The sequence below is a fragment of the Procambarus clarkii genome, chromosome 81 (assembly GCF_040958095.1).
Source record: "Procambarus clarkii isolate CNS0578487 chromosome 81, FALCON_Pclarkii_2.0, whole genome shotgun sequence".
In the NCBI taxonomy this organism is placed as follows: Eukaryota; Metazoa; Arthropoda; class Malacostraca; order Decapoda; family Cambaridae; genus Procambarus; species Procambarus clarkii.
The window spans coordinates 12,635,932-12,654,808 of record NC_091230.1 but is presented as its reverse complement, the minus strand read 5'-3'; the positions used below and the strand labels follow the sequence as shown (position 1 = coordinate 12,654,808).

The 18,877-nt window shown below is 43.4% G+C and overlaps 1 protein-coding gene across 1 annotated transcript; it reads right to left on the bottom strand.

The window, feature by feature from the left end:
- Window positions 1-201: 201 nt before the first annotated feature.
- On the bottom strand, window positions 202-15,866 carry LOC138358059 (PE-PGRS family protein PE_PGRS33-like). The gene is made up of 4 exons (XM_069315527.1): window positions 15,810-15,866; window positions 2,764-2,780; window positions 1,497-1,850; window positions 202-1,360 (listed from the first exon to the last, which is right to left on the bottom strand). The coding sequence occupies exons 1-4, from the start codon at window positions 15,864-15,866 to the stop codon at window positions 202-204; spliced, it is 1,587 nt and encodes a 528-aa protein (XP_069171628.1).
- Window positions 15,867-18,877: the final 3,011 nt, after the last annotated feature.

Genomic DNA, 18,877 nt, shown 5'->3' with positions numbered 1-18,877 from the left:
TCTCTGGCTACAGCATCTTGCACGTGAGGTGTATTGAAGTGACAGATGCAGCAGAAGAACCGGCTGCAGAGGACACAGCATCAGCAGGTGTTTAAGACAGCATCAGCAGGTGTTTAAGACAGCATCAGCAGGTGTTTAAGACAGCATCAGCAGGTGTTTAAGACAGCATCAGCAGGTGTTTAAGACAGCATCAGCAGGTGTTTAAGACATAGCAACACAAGCAGCAGCCTCACCACATTTACGAGTGAAAGATGCGTCATCATTAGTTGTGACATCACCACCAAGAGTGACAGATGCAACACCACCAGCTTCACCACCACCAAGAGTGACAGACACAACACTACCAGCTTCACCACCACCAAGAGTGACTGAAGCAACACTACCAGCTTCACCACCACCAAGAGTGACTGAAGCAACACAACCAGCTTCACCACCACCAAGAGTGACTGAAGCAACACTACCAGCTTCACCACCACCAAGAGTGACTGAAGCAACACAACCAGCTTCACCACCACCAAGAGTGACTGAAGCAACACAACCAGCTTCACCACCACCAAGAGTGACTGAAGCAACACAACCAGCTTCACCACCACCAAGAGTGACTGAAGCAACACAACCAGCTTCACCACCATCAAGAGTGACTGAAGCAACACAACCAGCTTCACCACCAACAAGAGTGACTGAAGCAACACAACCAGCTTCACCACCACCAAGAGTGACAGACACAACACTGCCAGCTTCACCACCAACAAGAGTGACTGAAGCAACACCACCAGCTTCGCCACCACCAAGAGTGACAGATGCAACACTGCCAGCTTCACCACCAACAAGAGTGACTGAAGCAACACAACCAGCTTCACTACCAACAAGAGTGACATATGCAACACTGCCAGCTTCACCACCACCAAGAGTGACTGAAGCAACACAACCAGCTTCACCACCAACAAGAGTGACTGAAGCAACACAACCAGCTTCACCACCACCAAGAGTGACTGAAGCAACACCACCAGCTTCACCACCAACAAGAGTGACAGATGCAACACTGCCAGCTTCACCACCAACAAGAGTGACTGAAGCAACACAACCAGCTTCACCACCACCAGGAGTGACTGAAGCAACACAACCAGCTTCACCACCAACAAGAGTGACAGACACAACACAACCAGCTTCACCACCATCAAGAGTGACAGACACAACACAACCAGCTTCACCACCAACAAGAGTGACAGACACAACACAACCAGCTTCACCACCATCAAGAGTGACAGATGCAAAACTTCCAGCTTCACTACCACCAAGAGTGACTGAAGCAACACCACCAGCTTCACCACCACCAAGAGTGGCATATGCAACACTGCAGCTTCACCACCAAGAGTGACTGAAGCAACACTACCAGCTTCACCACCACCAAGAGTGACATATGCAACACTGCAGCTTCACCACCAAGAGTGACAGACACAACACTACCAGCTTCACCACCACCAAGAGAGACAGACACAACACTGCCAGCTTCACCACCAAGAGTGACAGACACAACACTACCAGCTTCACCACCAAGAGTGACAGACACAACACTACCAGCTTCACCACCACCAAGAGTGACAGACACAACACTGCCAGCTTCACCACCACCAAGAGTGACAGACACAACACTACCAGCTTCACCACCAAGAGTGACAGACACAACACTACCAGCTTCACCACCACCAAGAGTGACTGAAGCAACACTACCAGCTTCACCACCACCAAGAGTGACTGAAGCAACACTGCCAGCTTCACCACCACCAAGAGTGACAGACACAACACTACCAGCTTCACCACCACCAAGAGTGACATATGCAACACTGCAGCTTCACCACCAAGAGTGACTGAAGCAACACAACCAGCTTCACCACCAAGAGTGACTGAAGCAACACTACCAGCTTCACCACCACCAAGAGTGACAGACACAACACTACCAGCTTCACCACCACCAAGAGTGACATATGCAACACTGCAGCTTCACCACCAAGAGTGACAGACACAACACCACCAGCTTCACCACCACCAAGAGTGACAGACACAACACCAGCGGGTGCAGGGTGAGGCGGCCGCCAGTAGAGAGGATCTTGGCTACTTTTGCTGCTCTTTTTCCCTCCATTATGAAGCCTTGCGCCGCCCCTAGTGAGTGCCACCCGTATGGCAACACTCCCACCTCTCCCAGAGCATGGAAGAGGAGAGAGAGAGAGGGAGGGAGAGGGAGGGAGTCTGAGAAGGAGGAGGGAGAGGGGAAGGGGTGTTACAGGGGGTTGGGATGAAGGACGTAAGGATAGACAGGGGATGGAGAGTAGGGTGAAGGAAGGTAGTGAACTACAAGGACGAAAACGAGGCCAAGAGCCCGTTGGATCAAGTAGGTTGTTACCTGTGGCAGGTTGGTGGCTGAAAGTGACGAATCTCACCCAATCCTGAGCACTCCAGGGGTGAACCCTACACTTGAACCCTTACAAGCAGGATCCAGGATCCAGGGAGGATGTGACCTCAACACATTGAGGCAGGGATGTGGTGGAGGCTGACTCCATACACAGTTTCAAATGTAGATATGACAGAGCCCAGTAGGCTAAGGAACCTGTAGACCAATTGATTGACAGTTGAGAGGCGAGACCAAAGAGCCAAAACTCAACTCCCCCACAAATACAACTAGGTGAATACGTTAGTGAGCACCCAGTAATTGTAGTCCTGAGGGTATGAGTTACTAGGAACTGTGTAATTGCTTTAAACACTCACCTGTTCTTAGGAGTATTCTTAAAATGAATAAATTTTTAGTGTATGATACCTGACGCGACAAACTATTCTTGTATCACAGAGCTTCACATAAAGTTTGTCATCATATAGTCTAGGTCAGCCGTATAGACGCTGATAATAGGAAAATATATCAAAAACTAATTTGATAATAATATGTGATTTAAGGATTTGAAACAGTCTCGTGAACTGTGGACGGTTTGTTAACACTTATCACCGCTAGATGTAAGAATGCAAAACCCGGAAGCTTTTCAATTGACTGTGAAACCAACAAAAACACAGCGAAGCTTTTGAAGAAAAGTTTCAGACTACATGGTGACCAAACCACACACTAGAAGATGAGGAGACGACGACGTTTCGGTCCGTCCTGGACCATTATCAAGTAGACTGTGATACAATCGACTTGATAACTAGTCCAGCACGGACCGAAACGTCTTCGTCTCCTCATCTTCTGGTGAGTGGTTTTGGTCATGATATCTTCAGCCGCGTTATTGTGACCCATCGTCACATTAACGATGTCAGACCCCTGTCACAACATGTGCAAGGAATAGTTCAAGCTTGAGAATAAAAGTAGTCCAATGAAAAGGATGAGGTGGGCGTAGAAAGGGTGTTGAAGGGAGAGGGTGAAGAATAAAAAAGGGTATTAAAAAGTAAGATGAGAGACTAATTTTGGAGGCAGGTTCATGGCAGTGGAAAGGGGAGGTACTGGTAGTGTGGACGGGGTGTTGGTAGTGTGGAGGGAGGTGCTGGTAGTGTAGAGGGAGGGATGGCAATGGTGGGAGTGTCAGAAGAGGGAGGGAGGGGTATAAGAGAGGGAGCGGAGAGAAGAGAGGGTAACCTGGCAGGGGGAGAAGATGAGGGTCGGGGAGAAGGAGGGGATAGAAAGAGAGAGGAGAGGAGGAGGAGGAAGAAGAGGTCTTACACCTGTTGCTGCGCTTTGCCCTAATAAAGGTCGCCACGCAGGCAACAGATTCTTAAAGAGTGAATATTACAAAAGTGGTTAGGAGCCTGCTTCTGAGGACGCTCTCTCTCTCTCTCTCTCTCTCTCTCTCTCTCTCTCTCTCTCTCTCTCTCTCTCTCTCTCTCTCTCTCTCTCTCTCTCTCTCTCTCTCTCTCTCTCTCTCTCTCTCCCTCTCCCCCTCTCTCTCTCCCTCTCCCCCCCCCCCTCTCTCTCTCTCTCTCTCTCTCTCTCTCTCTCTCTCTCTCTCTCTCTCCCTCTCTGTCTCTCTCTCTCTCTCTCTCTCTCTCTCTCTCTCTCTCTCTCTCTCTCTCTCTCTCTCTCTCTCTCTCTCTCTCTCTCTCTCTCTCTCTCTCTCTCTCTCCCTCTCCCCCTCTCTCTCTCCCTCTCCCCCCCCCCTCTCTCTCTCTCTCTCTCTCTCTCTCTCTCTCTCTCTCTCTCCCTCTCTGTCTCTCTCTCTCTCTCTCTCTCTCTCTCTCTCTCTCTCTCTCTCTCTCTCTCTCTCTCTCTCTCTCTCTCTCTCTCTCTCTCTCTCTCTCTCTCTCTCTCCCTCTCTCTCTCGATCCATCGCTGGGTAATATTGCGGTCCAGAACTGAGGTCGTGTGGAAGTAGTAAGTCTTGTGAGTAATTCGGGTGAGTGTCGGATGTGTGTCTCCTGGTAAAGAAGGCACTGGTTCGATGTCCCATATTTTATATATTTTGATTTATAATTTCTCTGAAAGGAAATGTTTATTTATATATTCCATTTTTTTTTTGTTCCGGAATTTACATTACCTCTGAACGAATATACACGTGGGTACGAACTAATCTTTCAGTGTATTTTGTATAAGGGAACTAATCCATTCTCCAGTCAATTGTGTATAAGTTCTTCCATGCCCAACCATTTCTGGTGGACGGTAGAGCGACGGTCTCGCTTCATGCAGGTCGGCGTTCAGTCCCTCGACCGTCCACAAGTGGTTGGGCACCATTTTTTTCCCCCCCGTTCCATCCCAAATCCTTATCCTGACCCCTTCCTTGTGCTTCATAGTCGTATTGGCTTGGCGCTCTCTCTTGATCCCTTCTCTTCTCCCTTCCTTCCTTCTCATGTCCATAAGTGTTATAATGCTGACTCGAATCTCGTTCTTCTCCTCCATAACTATGTTTCCAAAATATATATATATATATATATATATATATATATATATATATATATATATATATATATATATATATATATATATATATATATCCCTTCTGAAAAGAGCTTTCTCCTATTTAGCCTTCATGGAGTCTCGAAGCCTATTTTATTAATTTCCTTGAATATGTCCCTATTTATGTATATAGGATCATATATATATAGAACATTTATATGATCTGCCTCATATGGGTCAGTAGTCCATCTGCAGTTAGCTTTATACAGACTTATGATCCTATTTATACCGGCAAATTTGGACCTCAGAACTGGAACTAGCTTTCGATTTACAACCAAATTACGGCTGGACAAGTCGTTGACCCCCAACGGAGACTTGAGTAAAGGAATCCTCAGATAACGAACGTGCTACTTAAAGGTGTACTGAGCTTCACAAGACGCTAAGTATATTTAACTTGAGCTACATATGATGTTGACAAAGTGATCTTGAGGTACACAATTGTTGACTTATGGTGTTCTGTGGTGCACAAATGTTGATTTATGGTGTTCTGAAGTGCACAAATGTTAATTTATGGTGTTCTGAAGTGCACAATTGTTGATTTATGGTGTTCTGAAGTGCACAATTGTTGATTTATGGTGTTATGAAGTGCACAATTGTTGATTTATGGTGTTATGAAGTGCACAATTGTTGATTTATGGTTTTATGAAGTGCACAATTGTTGATTTATGGTGTTATGAAGTGCACAATTGATGATTTATGGTGTTATGAAGTGCACAAATGTTAATTTATGGTGTTCTGAGGTGAACAATTGTTAATTTATGGTGTTCTGAGGTGCACAAATGTTGATTTATGGTGTTTTGAAGTGCACAAATGTTGATTTATGGTGTTCTGTGGTGCATAAATGTTGATTTATCATGTCCTAAGCTTCACAATCTTTAATTTACGGTGTCCTAATCTTCAAGGACTTCAAATTTTATACTCAACACTCGCAGACAACTCAATAAGATGGTTTAGGGTATTAGGGTGAAAAGTTTCGTACTTTACCCATTATTGATATAATAATTAGCAAGTTGTAATAGCTGAATAGCCAATGAGCTCTGAAAATTGTGAAATTGCGATTTAATTTACATGCAAAAGTCATGATTGCATTTTAAGTGACAAGGAATGGCCAGACTATGATTTCATGGCCAAATTTTGTTATGCAGTTTCAACACAACTTCACCATAGGTATTTATCAACTATTCTTCGGAGAAAACAATCTGGATGTGTTTTTATGATTGCACTAGAGTTGTAACTTGTTTAATATTAGCACAAGATCTTAAATCTGTTACCTATTAGCTCAAGACTTTTTTTTCAGTAATGGTCAAATAAATGTAATTTTTTTTTAAATGGGACGTGAAATGGGCTGGAAGTGAGGAGAAGGTACAGATGCATTAATCAATCAGGACACTGATGGTTTATCTCTCTTTCTTTCTCTTGTTTCTTTCTTCCCTGTTAATTTTCTGTTGCTGCAGTTTTTCTTATCTCTGCTTCGTCATATTCTCTCTTTGTTTCTAATCTCTCCCTCATTATTTCTCCTTCTATTCTTCAAGTTCCCCTACTTTCCCGCCTCCTCTCTCTCACTCTCTCCCTCTCTCTCTCTCTCTCTCTCTCTCTCTCTCTCTCTCTCTCTCTCTCTCTCTCTCTCTCTCTCTCTCTCTCTCTCTCTCTCTCTCTCTCTCTCTCTCTCTCGTATATGTATAAAGTAGAATGTCTTTCTCATTGTTTGCCTACTCAAATTAGGAAGCCATACAGTACGCTTGAGGCTAGGCTTCACTCATCTTTCCAAGATGACACATGGGAGGTATATGAGTGTCATAGGTCATTCAGAGGTCAGAGGAAATATCAAGTATCTATAGCGACTTCCTCTCACTCCCTCTGCACATGAAGTCTGAAAGCTGTGATATATTTTCACATATAGCTTTCGCAGTTTTCATGACCTTATATAGTTATTATATTACTTTGATTAAAATATAAACTTCTAATTTTTAATCTATTAGTCTTTTTAATTTATTAGTAAAGTAGTAGTCGAAGAACGCAGTGAAAGAACAACGGCTGAGTTCAAAGTTGATTTACTCTGCACATAATTCGAACCCAGATCCTTTCGTTGTCAGAGGCGAGAGAGCTCACCACTGCACCACAAGAGTAACTACCATCCCCCAACCCTACATTTCATACCATACCTTGAGGTTACCTTGAGGTGCTTCCGGGGCTTAGCGTCCCCGCGGCCCGGTCGTCGACCAGGCCTCCTGGTTGCCGGACTGATCAACCAGGCTGTTGGACGCGGCTGCTCGCAGCCTGACGTATGAGTCACAGCCTGGTTGATCAGGTATCCTTTGGAGGTGCTTATTCAGTACAGGAGACCAGACAACCAGCATAACCACAACCACAGTGGTATACGTCCTTTATGTTAAATCACCATGAACAGACTTGCAGTGGTTTGATACTTACACGATCCCTCTCCTCCTCTTAAGTAGCAGTAAAGATAAAGGTCTTTACCTACAAGTGGTTAATTAAGTGGCTCACACTTGACATGCCAATCATCCTCCGAGTGGATGATAACGCAACTTTCCGTTCATTCGTTTCTCTGGACTTTTTGCACGTGGAAAGTAGCTCCAAAAATATAAACAAAGTTTAGCAATTCCCTAATAGTTAAAACCTAACCTTGTTAGTGTCAGTATTTCCCTATTAGTACTAGTATTTCGCTCTTAATTTCCAGCATTTCACGATTAGTGTAATTATTTAATTATTTATTCAATGTTTTTCCTATTATTTTAAGCTATTCCCAATTAATTACATATTAATTTAATCATTTCTGTATTATTTACCGGATTTCGCTATTAGCCACAGCATTTCCTTATAAATTTCATAATTTCCCTATTAGTTTCACCATTTTCCAATAACTTCTGCATTTCCCTATTATATATAGAATCTCTATATTTCAAGCATTTTCATATTAGTTCCAGTCTTTTCCCTCTTAATCCCAGCATTTTCCTATTAATTCCAACATTTTCCTATTAGTTTCACCATTTCACTATAAGTTCCAGTATTTTCCTATTAGTTCTAGCCTTTCTCACCAAGTTCCAGCCTTTCCCAATTTGTTCCAGCATTTCCTTCCTATTTCCAGCATTCCCCTGGTAGTTCCAACATTTCCCTTCTAGTTCCAATATTTCTCGATGAGTTTCAGCATTTTCCAATTGTTTCCAGCATTTTCTAATGATTTCCATAATTTTCCACTTAATTCTACGTCCAAACCAATGAGGGAGCATCTTAGTTTGAACAGCAATAAACAGCCGAGCTGAACAAAAACAATGATTTATACATTGTTACACTCACTGAATTAAATTAATAAAATATCTTCAGTTTAATACTACACTCTAAGGCATTGATGTCATTGGTGCTTTAGTCCACGGCTCTTATACATTTTACAATGCTGAGCTTTTAAAAATATTTTCATATTATTCATCTCTCGTGTAATTGGTTACAAATATGATAAAGTAGATTTTATTTTGAACAGTGGGCTTTCGCATTTCGGGAGATGGGGTAGTGGTTGGGGGTTTAGGGAAAGGGGGAGGGTGTGGGTTTGGGGTTGGTTGGGGGGTTTGGGGAAAGGAGTTGGAGGGTGTTAAGTGTATGATCAGTCAAGCGGTGGTTTTGTGTCCCATTTTGTTCCAGGTATGTGGAACACCTGACTATAGTTAGTCCCAGGCATAACTGGCACTTGTTAATTATTTCGGTTAAATGTTAATTATTTTCTGTCACATGTTGAAAATTTTATGTCATATGTTAGTTATTATCTCTTGGGCGTTAATAATTCTCTGTCACATGTTCATAATTCTATCACATTTTAGTTATTCTCTGTCACACGTTAATTATTCTGTTACAGGTTAATAATTCTCAGTCACATGTTGGTTATTCTATATTACTCGTTAATTATTCTGTCACATGTTAATAATTCTGTTACACGTTAATTATTCTTTCTCACGTTAATAATTCTGTCACATATAAATTATTATCTGCTACATGATAATTATTCTATAACTCACAGGCTAATAATATTAATTTCTAAACTGATTTTAACTATTTCTGTCACAAATATTATTCGCTTATACAACATTAGAAATTTCCTCACTCCAAGATAATCAGACGAAACCCACATCGCAATCTGAGAGACCCATGGCACTTAAAACAGAAAGACAATAATGTGACATTTTGTACCCTGAATGTTTTTGATTGTGTGTGAATGGTAAAGTTAGCTGCCTGTTCTGTTATTGATGCGACCTTCTGTGTTCTGGTCACATTTGGGGATTGGGAATATATGGTTGTGTTGACGAAAGTCACCACGCTGGCTCCATAAAGTTTCAAGTGTGTTGATGTCGAGGAGACGAAACACTTTTCATTCGATCAGTAACACTTTTCAGTCATTCACTGAGAAATGTTGTTGAAGTCAAATATTCGGAAAATCAAATTGTGAAAATGTTATATTATTTTGCCTTTTAATATTCAGTTTAACAAACAACGATCAGAAATGCACTTACCAAGCTGCATATAATGAGTGGAGTAACAATATTGCATGTGCATTTACGTCAGTTGCATCTGGATGGAGAAGGGGGGGGGGGAAGAAGTCAAGGAGACCCCCCTCACCTGTTGAGGGGGAGGGGGGAAGGGGCTCAGCTGAAGGGGGGTTGGGGGAATTGAAAGGCTTTGGCTGTGGGGGGTGAGGACAGCGTTCTTGACAGCGTGGAGGGGGAAGGAGGAGTAGGGAAGGTAAGATGGGCGTGTTTAGCTGCAGCTGGAGATGGGGAGGGATTTCATGGCCTTAAGATGGGGAGGAAAGGAGGGCGAAGAAAGAGAGAGGAAGTGGGGAAGAAGAGGGGGGGGAGAGAAAAATGCAGAGAAATTGGCTGTAACAATAATCCTATTACCGCTTCTCCTGGTTCCATGTCTGGGTTGTTATTTCTGCCTCAAGTTGTATCTTGGGTCATATTTTTCCTCCATCTGATACCTCTCTGGAAAGCATTTACTTCTCTCCGTGGTATTTATCTCTGGAGAACTATTTATTCTTCTTCCTCATGGTACCTCTGTTGAGTGCTGTTCCTCTTCCTCTAATAATACTCCGGTGGTGGTCCTATTTATCTTAAATTGGTATCTCTTTTGTGCAATTTGTCCTGATAATTCCTTTATCTCTTTGGTGTTATTTCTTCTCCTCAAAGTCGAGAAGATGGAGCACAAGACGCCCCTTAGGAGGCAAGCAGGGACCATGTTATTATTGTGTTGGAGAACATTTTGGACCAAAAGAAGGAATCGTAGTAAGATACTGGTTGAGGAAGCCGCCAGACTAGAGACTCGGGTACTAAATTCGGGTGAAGGCGTATCCTTCGGTTTAATAGGCAATGAAAGTGAAATGAGCAGAAAGGCGTGGAAAAAGAATAGATAACTCAGTAGAGGGAAGAATAGAAAGATACTAAAGGAAGTCAGAAATATGTTCAGTAGAGTTGGAGAGCAGCAGCAGCAGCAGCTCTGCAATTTAAATACGACATAGCCCATAAAGCTAAGGACTAGCCCAAGCTGAGATCATATGATTGGATAATCCAACCCAACACACATGCAATGAACAGTCACGACAGGGAAGATTGGGATAGAGAGAGAGAGTCTCGCGTTATTGTGATTTTTTCTTTGCGTGTGATCAGGTTCCGGAGCCAAGTGTCTCGCTGAAAGTGACAAGAAGGTGTGTGAGGAGCTAACAAGACGTCTCAAGAGGTCTGGAAGACAGAACCAGAGTTCGCACCGAGTGTGTGGAATGAAAGGCTATTATAAGTAACTTTAGAGAATTTAATAGGCACTAAAGTTACAAAAAAGCAACTGGAGGAATTCGGAGCAACAGCTAGATATGAACCAGACCTTTTTACATCAATCCATCTTCCAAACGGTATGCCAAAAATTTGAACAATATATATTAATCTAATCTAAAGAGTCACAATAACGTGGCTGAAATATGTTGACCAAACCACACACTAGAAAGTGAAGGGACGACTTGAGAATGGTCCAGGAAGGACCGAAACGTCGTCGTCCCTTCACTTTCTAGTGTGTGGTTTGGTCAACTAATCTAAAGCCCTAAGCCTAAATAAGCAAATCTTGATTTAATATACATCATTTCACACGTAATCTAGTATATTAGGTCTATGGTTTGGCTGTTGGCTTTTCCTTGGGCCCTCTACTAACATTAATAGTTCAAAACGTGTGAGTGTTTTTAATAATAAGTAAAGAAATGTTGTATACAGATTGTGTTGTGTCAAGTGCTCCTGATGGCTTCTGAAGGAGAACATTGCTACCCTCTAAGATTTCAATAAAATACTCACGATTAAAAATCTCCGGGAAATTTCAGGCAGGACAAGTATTTGCCTAATATTAAAAGAAGGGGGACAGACAGAAGGCAGTAAACTATAGACTAGTGCCACTGGCATGCCATCATTCCAATGTTCTGAAGAAAGTAATCAGAAAGAAAATAGTGGCTCACCAGGAGAGGTTAAACTTTATAATGAAGGTGAAACGTGAATTTATAGAGGGAAAAAATCATGCTTGGCAAACTTGATAGAGTTGTACGATAAAGTTACCAAAATACAACAGTAGAAAAAAAGGGCTGAATAGATTAACATTTTTACTAGCCTGTCGAAACGCATTTGATAATGTTTCTCACAAAAGAATGAAGCGTAAGATCCAGAGACAACCTAGAGTAACCAAGAAAGTTCCGACATGAGTAAGGGAGTGCCTGAAGGTCAGAAAACAGAGGTTCATATCAATAACGAATGTGTTGAACTGTGTGAATGTAAAAAAGTCAGTTCAACACAGTTTCAGTCCATAGATCATTGTTGTGCGTAATTTATATGAATGACCTTCCCGATGGAATGAGCTCGCACATGTCGATGTTTGCCAACAAAGCAAATCTGTTGATCAATGTAGAAACTTAGGAAAAATGCCGAGAACCCTGGAAACTCAAACCGTAATTGTCTCTATTTTCCGCTTGTTACAACTTGTAATAAAGTTGTTACATCTTGGCTTAACGTGTTTATGACGTATTAGAACGTTGTTACAACTGGCTATATTGGTTGTTATAACTGGTTAGGAAGTATTAAAACTTGTTCGAACGTTGTACCAACGTCGTAGTTTCGGTGTGTGTTTGGCGGGAACTACAGGAAGACCTTGTCCAACTAAATGGTTGGTAAGACGAATAGCTGTTAAAGTTTAATTCCAACAAGTGTAAGGTAATGTAGATTGATAAGGGAGAGATATAAGACCAGAAGCGATCAATATCATTTGGGGGAAGACAACAACTGAAACTTGAAGACAAATACTTGGGATGGTACCTAGCTGGCAGATGGTACTTACAGGTACCATCTGCCATAGTACCTAAGGCACCTATACCTTAGGTGCCGACCGAACGAGCAACCTCCAGGTACTTCTTATACCTATCTTAGGTATCCCCCAATATATTTTACCTCAAGGAGCTTCTGGTACCTATTTTAGGTATCCCCTGCCCCCTCTACCTCTAGTTGCTTATGGTATCTATCTTAGACCTTTCCCCCTTGCACCTCCAGGTAACTCTGGCACCTACCGCAGTCAATAATTCTCCTATCTTCAGGAGGCACGTATCTTAGGTGTTCCGGACCCTTCACCTGCAGATGATTATTATATCTGTCTTAGGTGCTCCTTGCTATAAGCAGCTCAGGGGCCTCAGAGTCCCTCTCCTCCTGCTCTTCCTTCTCTTCCTCCTCCTTCTCCTCTTCCTCCCTAAGGGCTCAAGAAGGGGAGTCTGAACCACCACAAACACGTCTATCACAACAAAATATCAGGGCCTTGGCTTTCAGCTCAAGGGCTGAAAAATATATGAGGGAAGAGATTAAATACTAAAGGCTGTGTCTCAAGGAGATGAAGATGTTAAACAAAATAAATGGGGCTCCGGAATAAGATTGATGGGGGAGTTTGAGTTATTTTAAAGGATGTAAACACGTCTCATGTTAAATACATAGGAGAGGTTTATAGGTAACTTGCTGTTAATAACTAAAGTGTGAGAGAAGAGTGTGTTATTGTAGTGAGATGATGTTGTGTAATATGCTTTAGTATGCTACTGTAGTGAAGCTGTTGTAGTGTTCTTCTGTAGTGCGCTACAGTCATGTACTGCTGTTGTGTGATACTGAATTGTACTATTGCAGAATTCTCCAGTGGGTGGTACTATTGTACAATGTTCCCCTGTTTGGTACAATTATATATATAGTATTATTACAGAATGCTCCCGTGTATGGTACTACTGTAGAATGCTCTTCCTATGTGGTTCTATTGTGGAATGTTCTGATGTGTCGTACTATTGTATATTGGCCCCCCAGTGAGGCACTATTGTAGCATGTCCCCCTGTGTGGTACTATTGTAGAATGTCCCCCTGTGTGGTACTATTGTAGAATGTCCCCCTGTGTGGTACTATTGTAGAATGTCCCCCTGTGTGATACTATTGTAGAATGTCCCCCTGTGTGGTACTATTGTAGAATGTCCCCCTGTGTGGTACTATTGTAGAATGTCCCCCTGTGTGGTACTATTGTAGAGGGCTTCCCCTGTGTGATACTATTGTATAATGTTCCACTGAGTGGAACTATTGTAGAATGTCCCCCTGTGTGGTACTATTGTAGAATGTCCCCCTGTGTGGTACTATTGTAGAATGTCCCCCTGTGTGGTACTATTGTAGAATGTCCCCCTGTGTGATACTATTGTAGAATGTCCCCCTGTGTGGTACTATTGTAGAATGTCCCCCTGTGTGGTACTATTGTAGAATGTCCCCCTGTGTGATACTATCGTATAATGTTCCACTGAGTGGAACAATTGTAGAGGGCTTCCCCTGTGTCGTAGCACTGTGGAATTGTTCCCAGTATACCACAAAAATTTGCTACTTAGGGCTGGCCGCATACCGGGGCCTGCTCTTCCCCGCCATCCATATGAATTTCCCTGCCTCACTTTAAAGCTTCTCCCCTACACGCAAGCTTATTTACGATCCTCATGTGTGTATATATATATTTCTTCTCTGGGTGCCTCTTAATTCCTCTCCTTAGCCATTCCCCTATGTTGCCCTGTACCGCTCTCTGAGCCCCTTTCCATTCCGGTTTCAGGCCTACTTCTTTCAGTCTGGCCTTTCTAATAGCGGCGTTCTCTGTCTGTGTGTGTGTGTGTGTGTGTGTGTGTGTCTGTTTGTCTCTGTCTCTATCTGTTTCTGTCTCTGTCTCTGTCTCTCTCTCTCTCTCTCTCTCTCTCTCTCTCTCTCTCTCTCTCTCTCTCTCTCTCTCTCTCTCTCTCTCTCTCTCTCTCTCTCTCTCTCTCTGTCACTCTCTCTCTCTCTCTCTCTCTCTCTGTCACTCTCTCTCTCTCTCTCTCTCTCTCTCTGTCACTCTCTCTCTCTCTCTCTCTCTGTCACTCTCTCTCTCTCTCTCTCTGTCACTCTCTCTCTCTCTCTCTGTCACGATGCAGATTTCGGAGGTATTTTCTTGAATCCTGTTTAGGCGAGTCTCTCCCGGAGGTGTTGGCCTGCTTGAGGCGTGTCGTGTCTGGTGCTCGGAATCCAAGATGGTCTTGGCTAGTTAAAGCTTGTTTACTCTCTCTCTTGCTTTGTCGTTTTTCGTTATTGTTTTCTTTATCTCTCTCTTATCGTGGCTTCGTTTTTTTTCTCGTAATCTGTTGGAGCTGCTGCCTTGCTTGTTACTGCGTTTGTTTTGGTTCTTTCGGATCATTGCAAACTGTGGTTTGATCTCTGTCAGAGTTATTCGTTCTAAATCTTCTTCTGTTCGATTTTCTTCTACGTATTTCCCCTTCCATCTCGTCGTCATCCTGTTTCCTTGATCTCTTCCGTCTTACCTTTCCTGAATATCCCCCTTGATGCAAAGCAATTCTTTCCTCTCTCTGTTGGCTTTTGATTCCTGTATTCAACCATTGCCAGGCTCTCTTCCAGCTTTTGATTATTACTGTGTAAGGTGTCCTTAATCAGCTATAATTATTATCTGTTCTTATTAGTTCGCTACTTCATTTATTTTCAGATGTTGGGTGTTTGATTTTCAGCCCCTGTTGTTAATGTCTGTTTTATTACTCTGTCTGAGTAACTATATCTAATTTAGGTACCCAGAATTCTGAAAATAAACAAAGAATACTTTGAGAAACATTTATGGGAACAACTGGTAATATGATTAACCAGGATCAAGGAGCCTTTGTTTACTCAAGCAACTCACTCAAGCAAGTAATGCAATCACAAGTGTGAGTCTTCAGCTGTCATCACAGATGGCTCCGGGATATAAGTATATTTCAGTGATATCACAAGGGATATATACTTTATGTCCTCCGTCGAGACATAAATCGTTATCTACGATTTATGAATTGTCAGGTTGTTATGAGTCGATATCGACGGCTTGCTTGATTCAGAAATGCTTCTCTCACAACGGAATAGCAGAGAGAAGTATGTTTTTTTTTTCTTTATCTGATATCTAGATGGGGTAGCAGGCTGTGGCTGGGCCTGTCTCCATCTTTCCTCACATCTCTTCCATTCTCTCCCTCTCCCTCACGTCTCTTTTTCTTCTATCCCCCCTTCTTCTCCTCTCCTCTACCCCATCTCAACAACTTCCTGGGTTATTTCCCCTCTTCGTCTTTCTCTCCTCCCCCTCTCCCCTCACCATCCCATTCTCCCCTCTCTCCTACCCACTCCCCTGTCTCCATCCCAATCTCTCCCCCCTCTCTCTCTCTCTCTCTCTCTCTCTCTACACGAGTTCATTCCCTTTTCTTGCCTCTGCGAGGAGTCCTGTCAAAGGTGTCGCTAGTGTGGACACACTCCCACACAATTTCCGGTACCATCCTATCATGGCTGTATGTCCCGACAAACCTTCCACCGCCCAACGTAGTCTTCAAGTTGTACCTTGAGCTTGGGGCCGGCCAGCATGGTGTCGCTGGTGAGTATGCTCCTCTCCCTGGTCTGGCGCGGATCTCTGGCTCCTCTACGACGTGAGCACGTTGCTAGCTCCTCTCAGATAGAACCATTCTAGTCATCCTCGCCTATGGGAACTGTGTCGTGCTCTGTTCCACAACACTTATGCATCCATAGAAGCCAAGGGTATATCTTCGTTAGAAATATCGTATATCTTCGTTAGAAATATCGTATATTTTCGTTAGAAATATCGTATATCTTCGTTTATCGTCGTTGGAAATATCGTATATCTTCGTATATCGTCGTTGGAAATCTGATGACTTCACATATGATTGCCACCACTGCGAACTGGAACCCATTTATCTTGCTGGTGCTCAGACGTGGGGATAACACAATCTTGTGGCACTTCCTTCAGTCGGTTCACCGCTCCTTGCTATCTGTGGCGAGATAACTTCAGGAATTTCCGGCACAGCCTTTCTTGCGTGTTGACAATGCAGGCACGTTCTGATATTTTTTTGATGCTCTTCACCCTCAGCCCGTTCTTTGAAGGTTTCCCAACGCCAGGAAACTGTCGTACTAAAGTGCCCTTATCCTAACGTACCAGAGGATCCAAATTATAAACCAGGATTGATTAATACAGTCTCCGTGGTGTAGTGGTAAGACACTCGCCTGGCGTTCCGCGAGCGCTATGTCATGGGTTCGTATCCTGGCCGGGGAGGATTTACTGGGCGCAATTCCTTAACTGTAGCCTCTGTTTAACGCAACAGTAAAATGTGTACTTGGATGAAAAAACGATTCTTCGCGGCAGGGGATCGTATTCCAGGGACCGTAGGATTAAGGACTTGCCCGAAACGCTACGCGTACTAGTGGCTGTACAAGAATGTAACAACTCTTGTATATATCTCAAAAAAAAAAAAATTCACCCTGCCGGACTAGAAGAATCTATTTCATAACCCACTCAAAGTCTTCCTACCCGGCTAAGTGAGAGCCTTGTCTAATGCAAGCGTTTTCATACTAGTGTTATTCTCCTAAATGGACATAGGAACCCTTCTTAACGTTTCGCCATCTAAGTTTCATCTGCTATGTGTCTTCGCACTTGTGCATTAACACATTCTCATCTTGGGGAATCTTTATGTACCCGACCTCCATTTTCTTCTATTACCAGGTCAAGGAATTCTCATTCCTGTGCTTCGATTAATCATTCTAGGTACATGGCCAACGGTGCTTGAAATACCGTCCGACTACTTGGGCTGGATCACTAGACCTGTCGCTTACCAGCTTTTTGACAGCGAACAGAATGCGACATTGGTGGTACTCCTTACTGATGTTTCCGGAAACCCCGTGAATGACGGGTGGCGTGACTGTAAACTAATAGAAGTTAATGTACTCTTCGGTCTCTTAGGAGACAGTCCTAAGCTATTTGTATTCAAGTCACATAAGGGGCATAACTGGCAATCCCCTCACAGTGTTCAAGAGAGAACTGGATAAGCACCTCCAAAGGATACCTGATCAACCAGGCTGTGACTCATACGTCAGGCTGCGAGCAGCCGCGTTCAACAGCCTGGTTGATCAGTCCAGCAACCAGGAGGCCTGGTCGACGACCAGGCCGCGGGGACGCTAAGCCCCGGAAGCACCTCAAGGTAACCTCAAGGTAAGCCATCCACTCACCCAATCCCATCTTCAATCACCAGGCTTTTTATACTCACTTCCCCTCACCACCCAATCACCCATTCCCTTCTTGCCTTAGACTCTACTCTCCCCCTTTCCTCAGTACTCTTTCTAATAAAAACTGTCACGTTAAACAACCATTTACATTTGGGTATCCTTCCCTCCCACTCGCACACATTTTCCCAATTCTTCCATCAGTAGCCAGGGTACTGTTGAACGACTCGCCCATTAAAATAGCATTATCCGTAAACAATATCATCCCCCCCCCCACACCCACCCTTTGGTTCTAACTCTTCTCTGGCTTCTCCTCAAATGCTGGGACTCGGTTTTATAGAATTTTCGGAATTCGACTTTGGTTGTTCTCTTGATGCACGGACAAGGTCGGTGTGTGTGTGTGTGTGTGTGTGTGTGTGTGGGTGTGTGTGTGTGTGTGTGTGTGTGTGTGTGTGTGGGTGTGTGTGTGTGTGTGTGTGTGTGTGTGTGTGTGTGTGTGTGTGTGTGTGTGTGTGTGTGTGTGTGGGTGTGTGTGTGTGTGTGTGTGTGTGTGTGTGTGTGTGTGTGTGTGTGTGTGTGTGTGTGTGTGTGTGTGTGTGTGTGTGTGTGTGTGTGTTTTCTCGGCTAGATGCACTTGCAGAGTTGAGTTAGGCTCCTAACTCCGCCTCCCGAACGTTCTTAGACGAACATAACTTCTCACGCTTTTGTTATATTTACATTTAACAATTTTCTATCGCGTGAGCTTCAACGACTTCTGCATGTAACCAATTCCATTTCCCCTAAAAACAAACTTCTTTCTGACGTCTCTCGATCGCCGTTTGGGCTTCGCCACTCATTCATTCATAGTCGTTGTTGTTGTTTTAGATTTAGCATTCAGAACGAAATGTCCATGTAGCACGGGCTACGGTGAGCCCCCCAAACATTGTCGTTTGAATTACCTAATGCAGGTCTCTCGCCTCGTGATTCTCACTTGACACGACCCTACCACCAACAGCTCTGGTGGTCACTTAACGTTATACAGCAGCGTACAGAACGTCTATATAGCCTTGCCCTTCCTATACCTGTTCCTCACTGCACACCTGCCTCCACCCCTTCCTCCACACCTCCCACCACACCTGTCTACACACCTCCCTCCACACCTCCCTCCACACAGCTTTTGACAACCAATTATATTAAAATAAAGCCAAGCTTAAGAGCGTACAGAAATGGGTTAATAAACGAATATAATCCTTAAGAAATATATATAACAAACAAAATAAACATTTACACCCAAACTTGCTTTCTTTGAAGAAGTGTAGATTAAGGGAAGACCCAATTGGAACTTTTAAGACACTGAAGAATATCTCTTAAGCTCAAACATGAAG

Excerpts from the sequence above, each read along its gene's own strand:
- LOC138358059 (XM_069315527.1), bottom strand. The coding sequence starts at position 15,866 with ATGCTGGCCGGCCCCAAGCTCAAGGTACAACTTGAAGACTACGTTGGG. Across the intron at positions 1,361-1,496 it reads GGTGAAGCTGGCAGTGTTGT|CTGCAGTGTTGCATATGCCA; the intron begins GTCTGTCTCTCT and ends TTGGTGGTGAAG.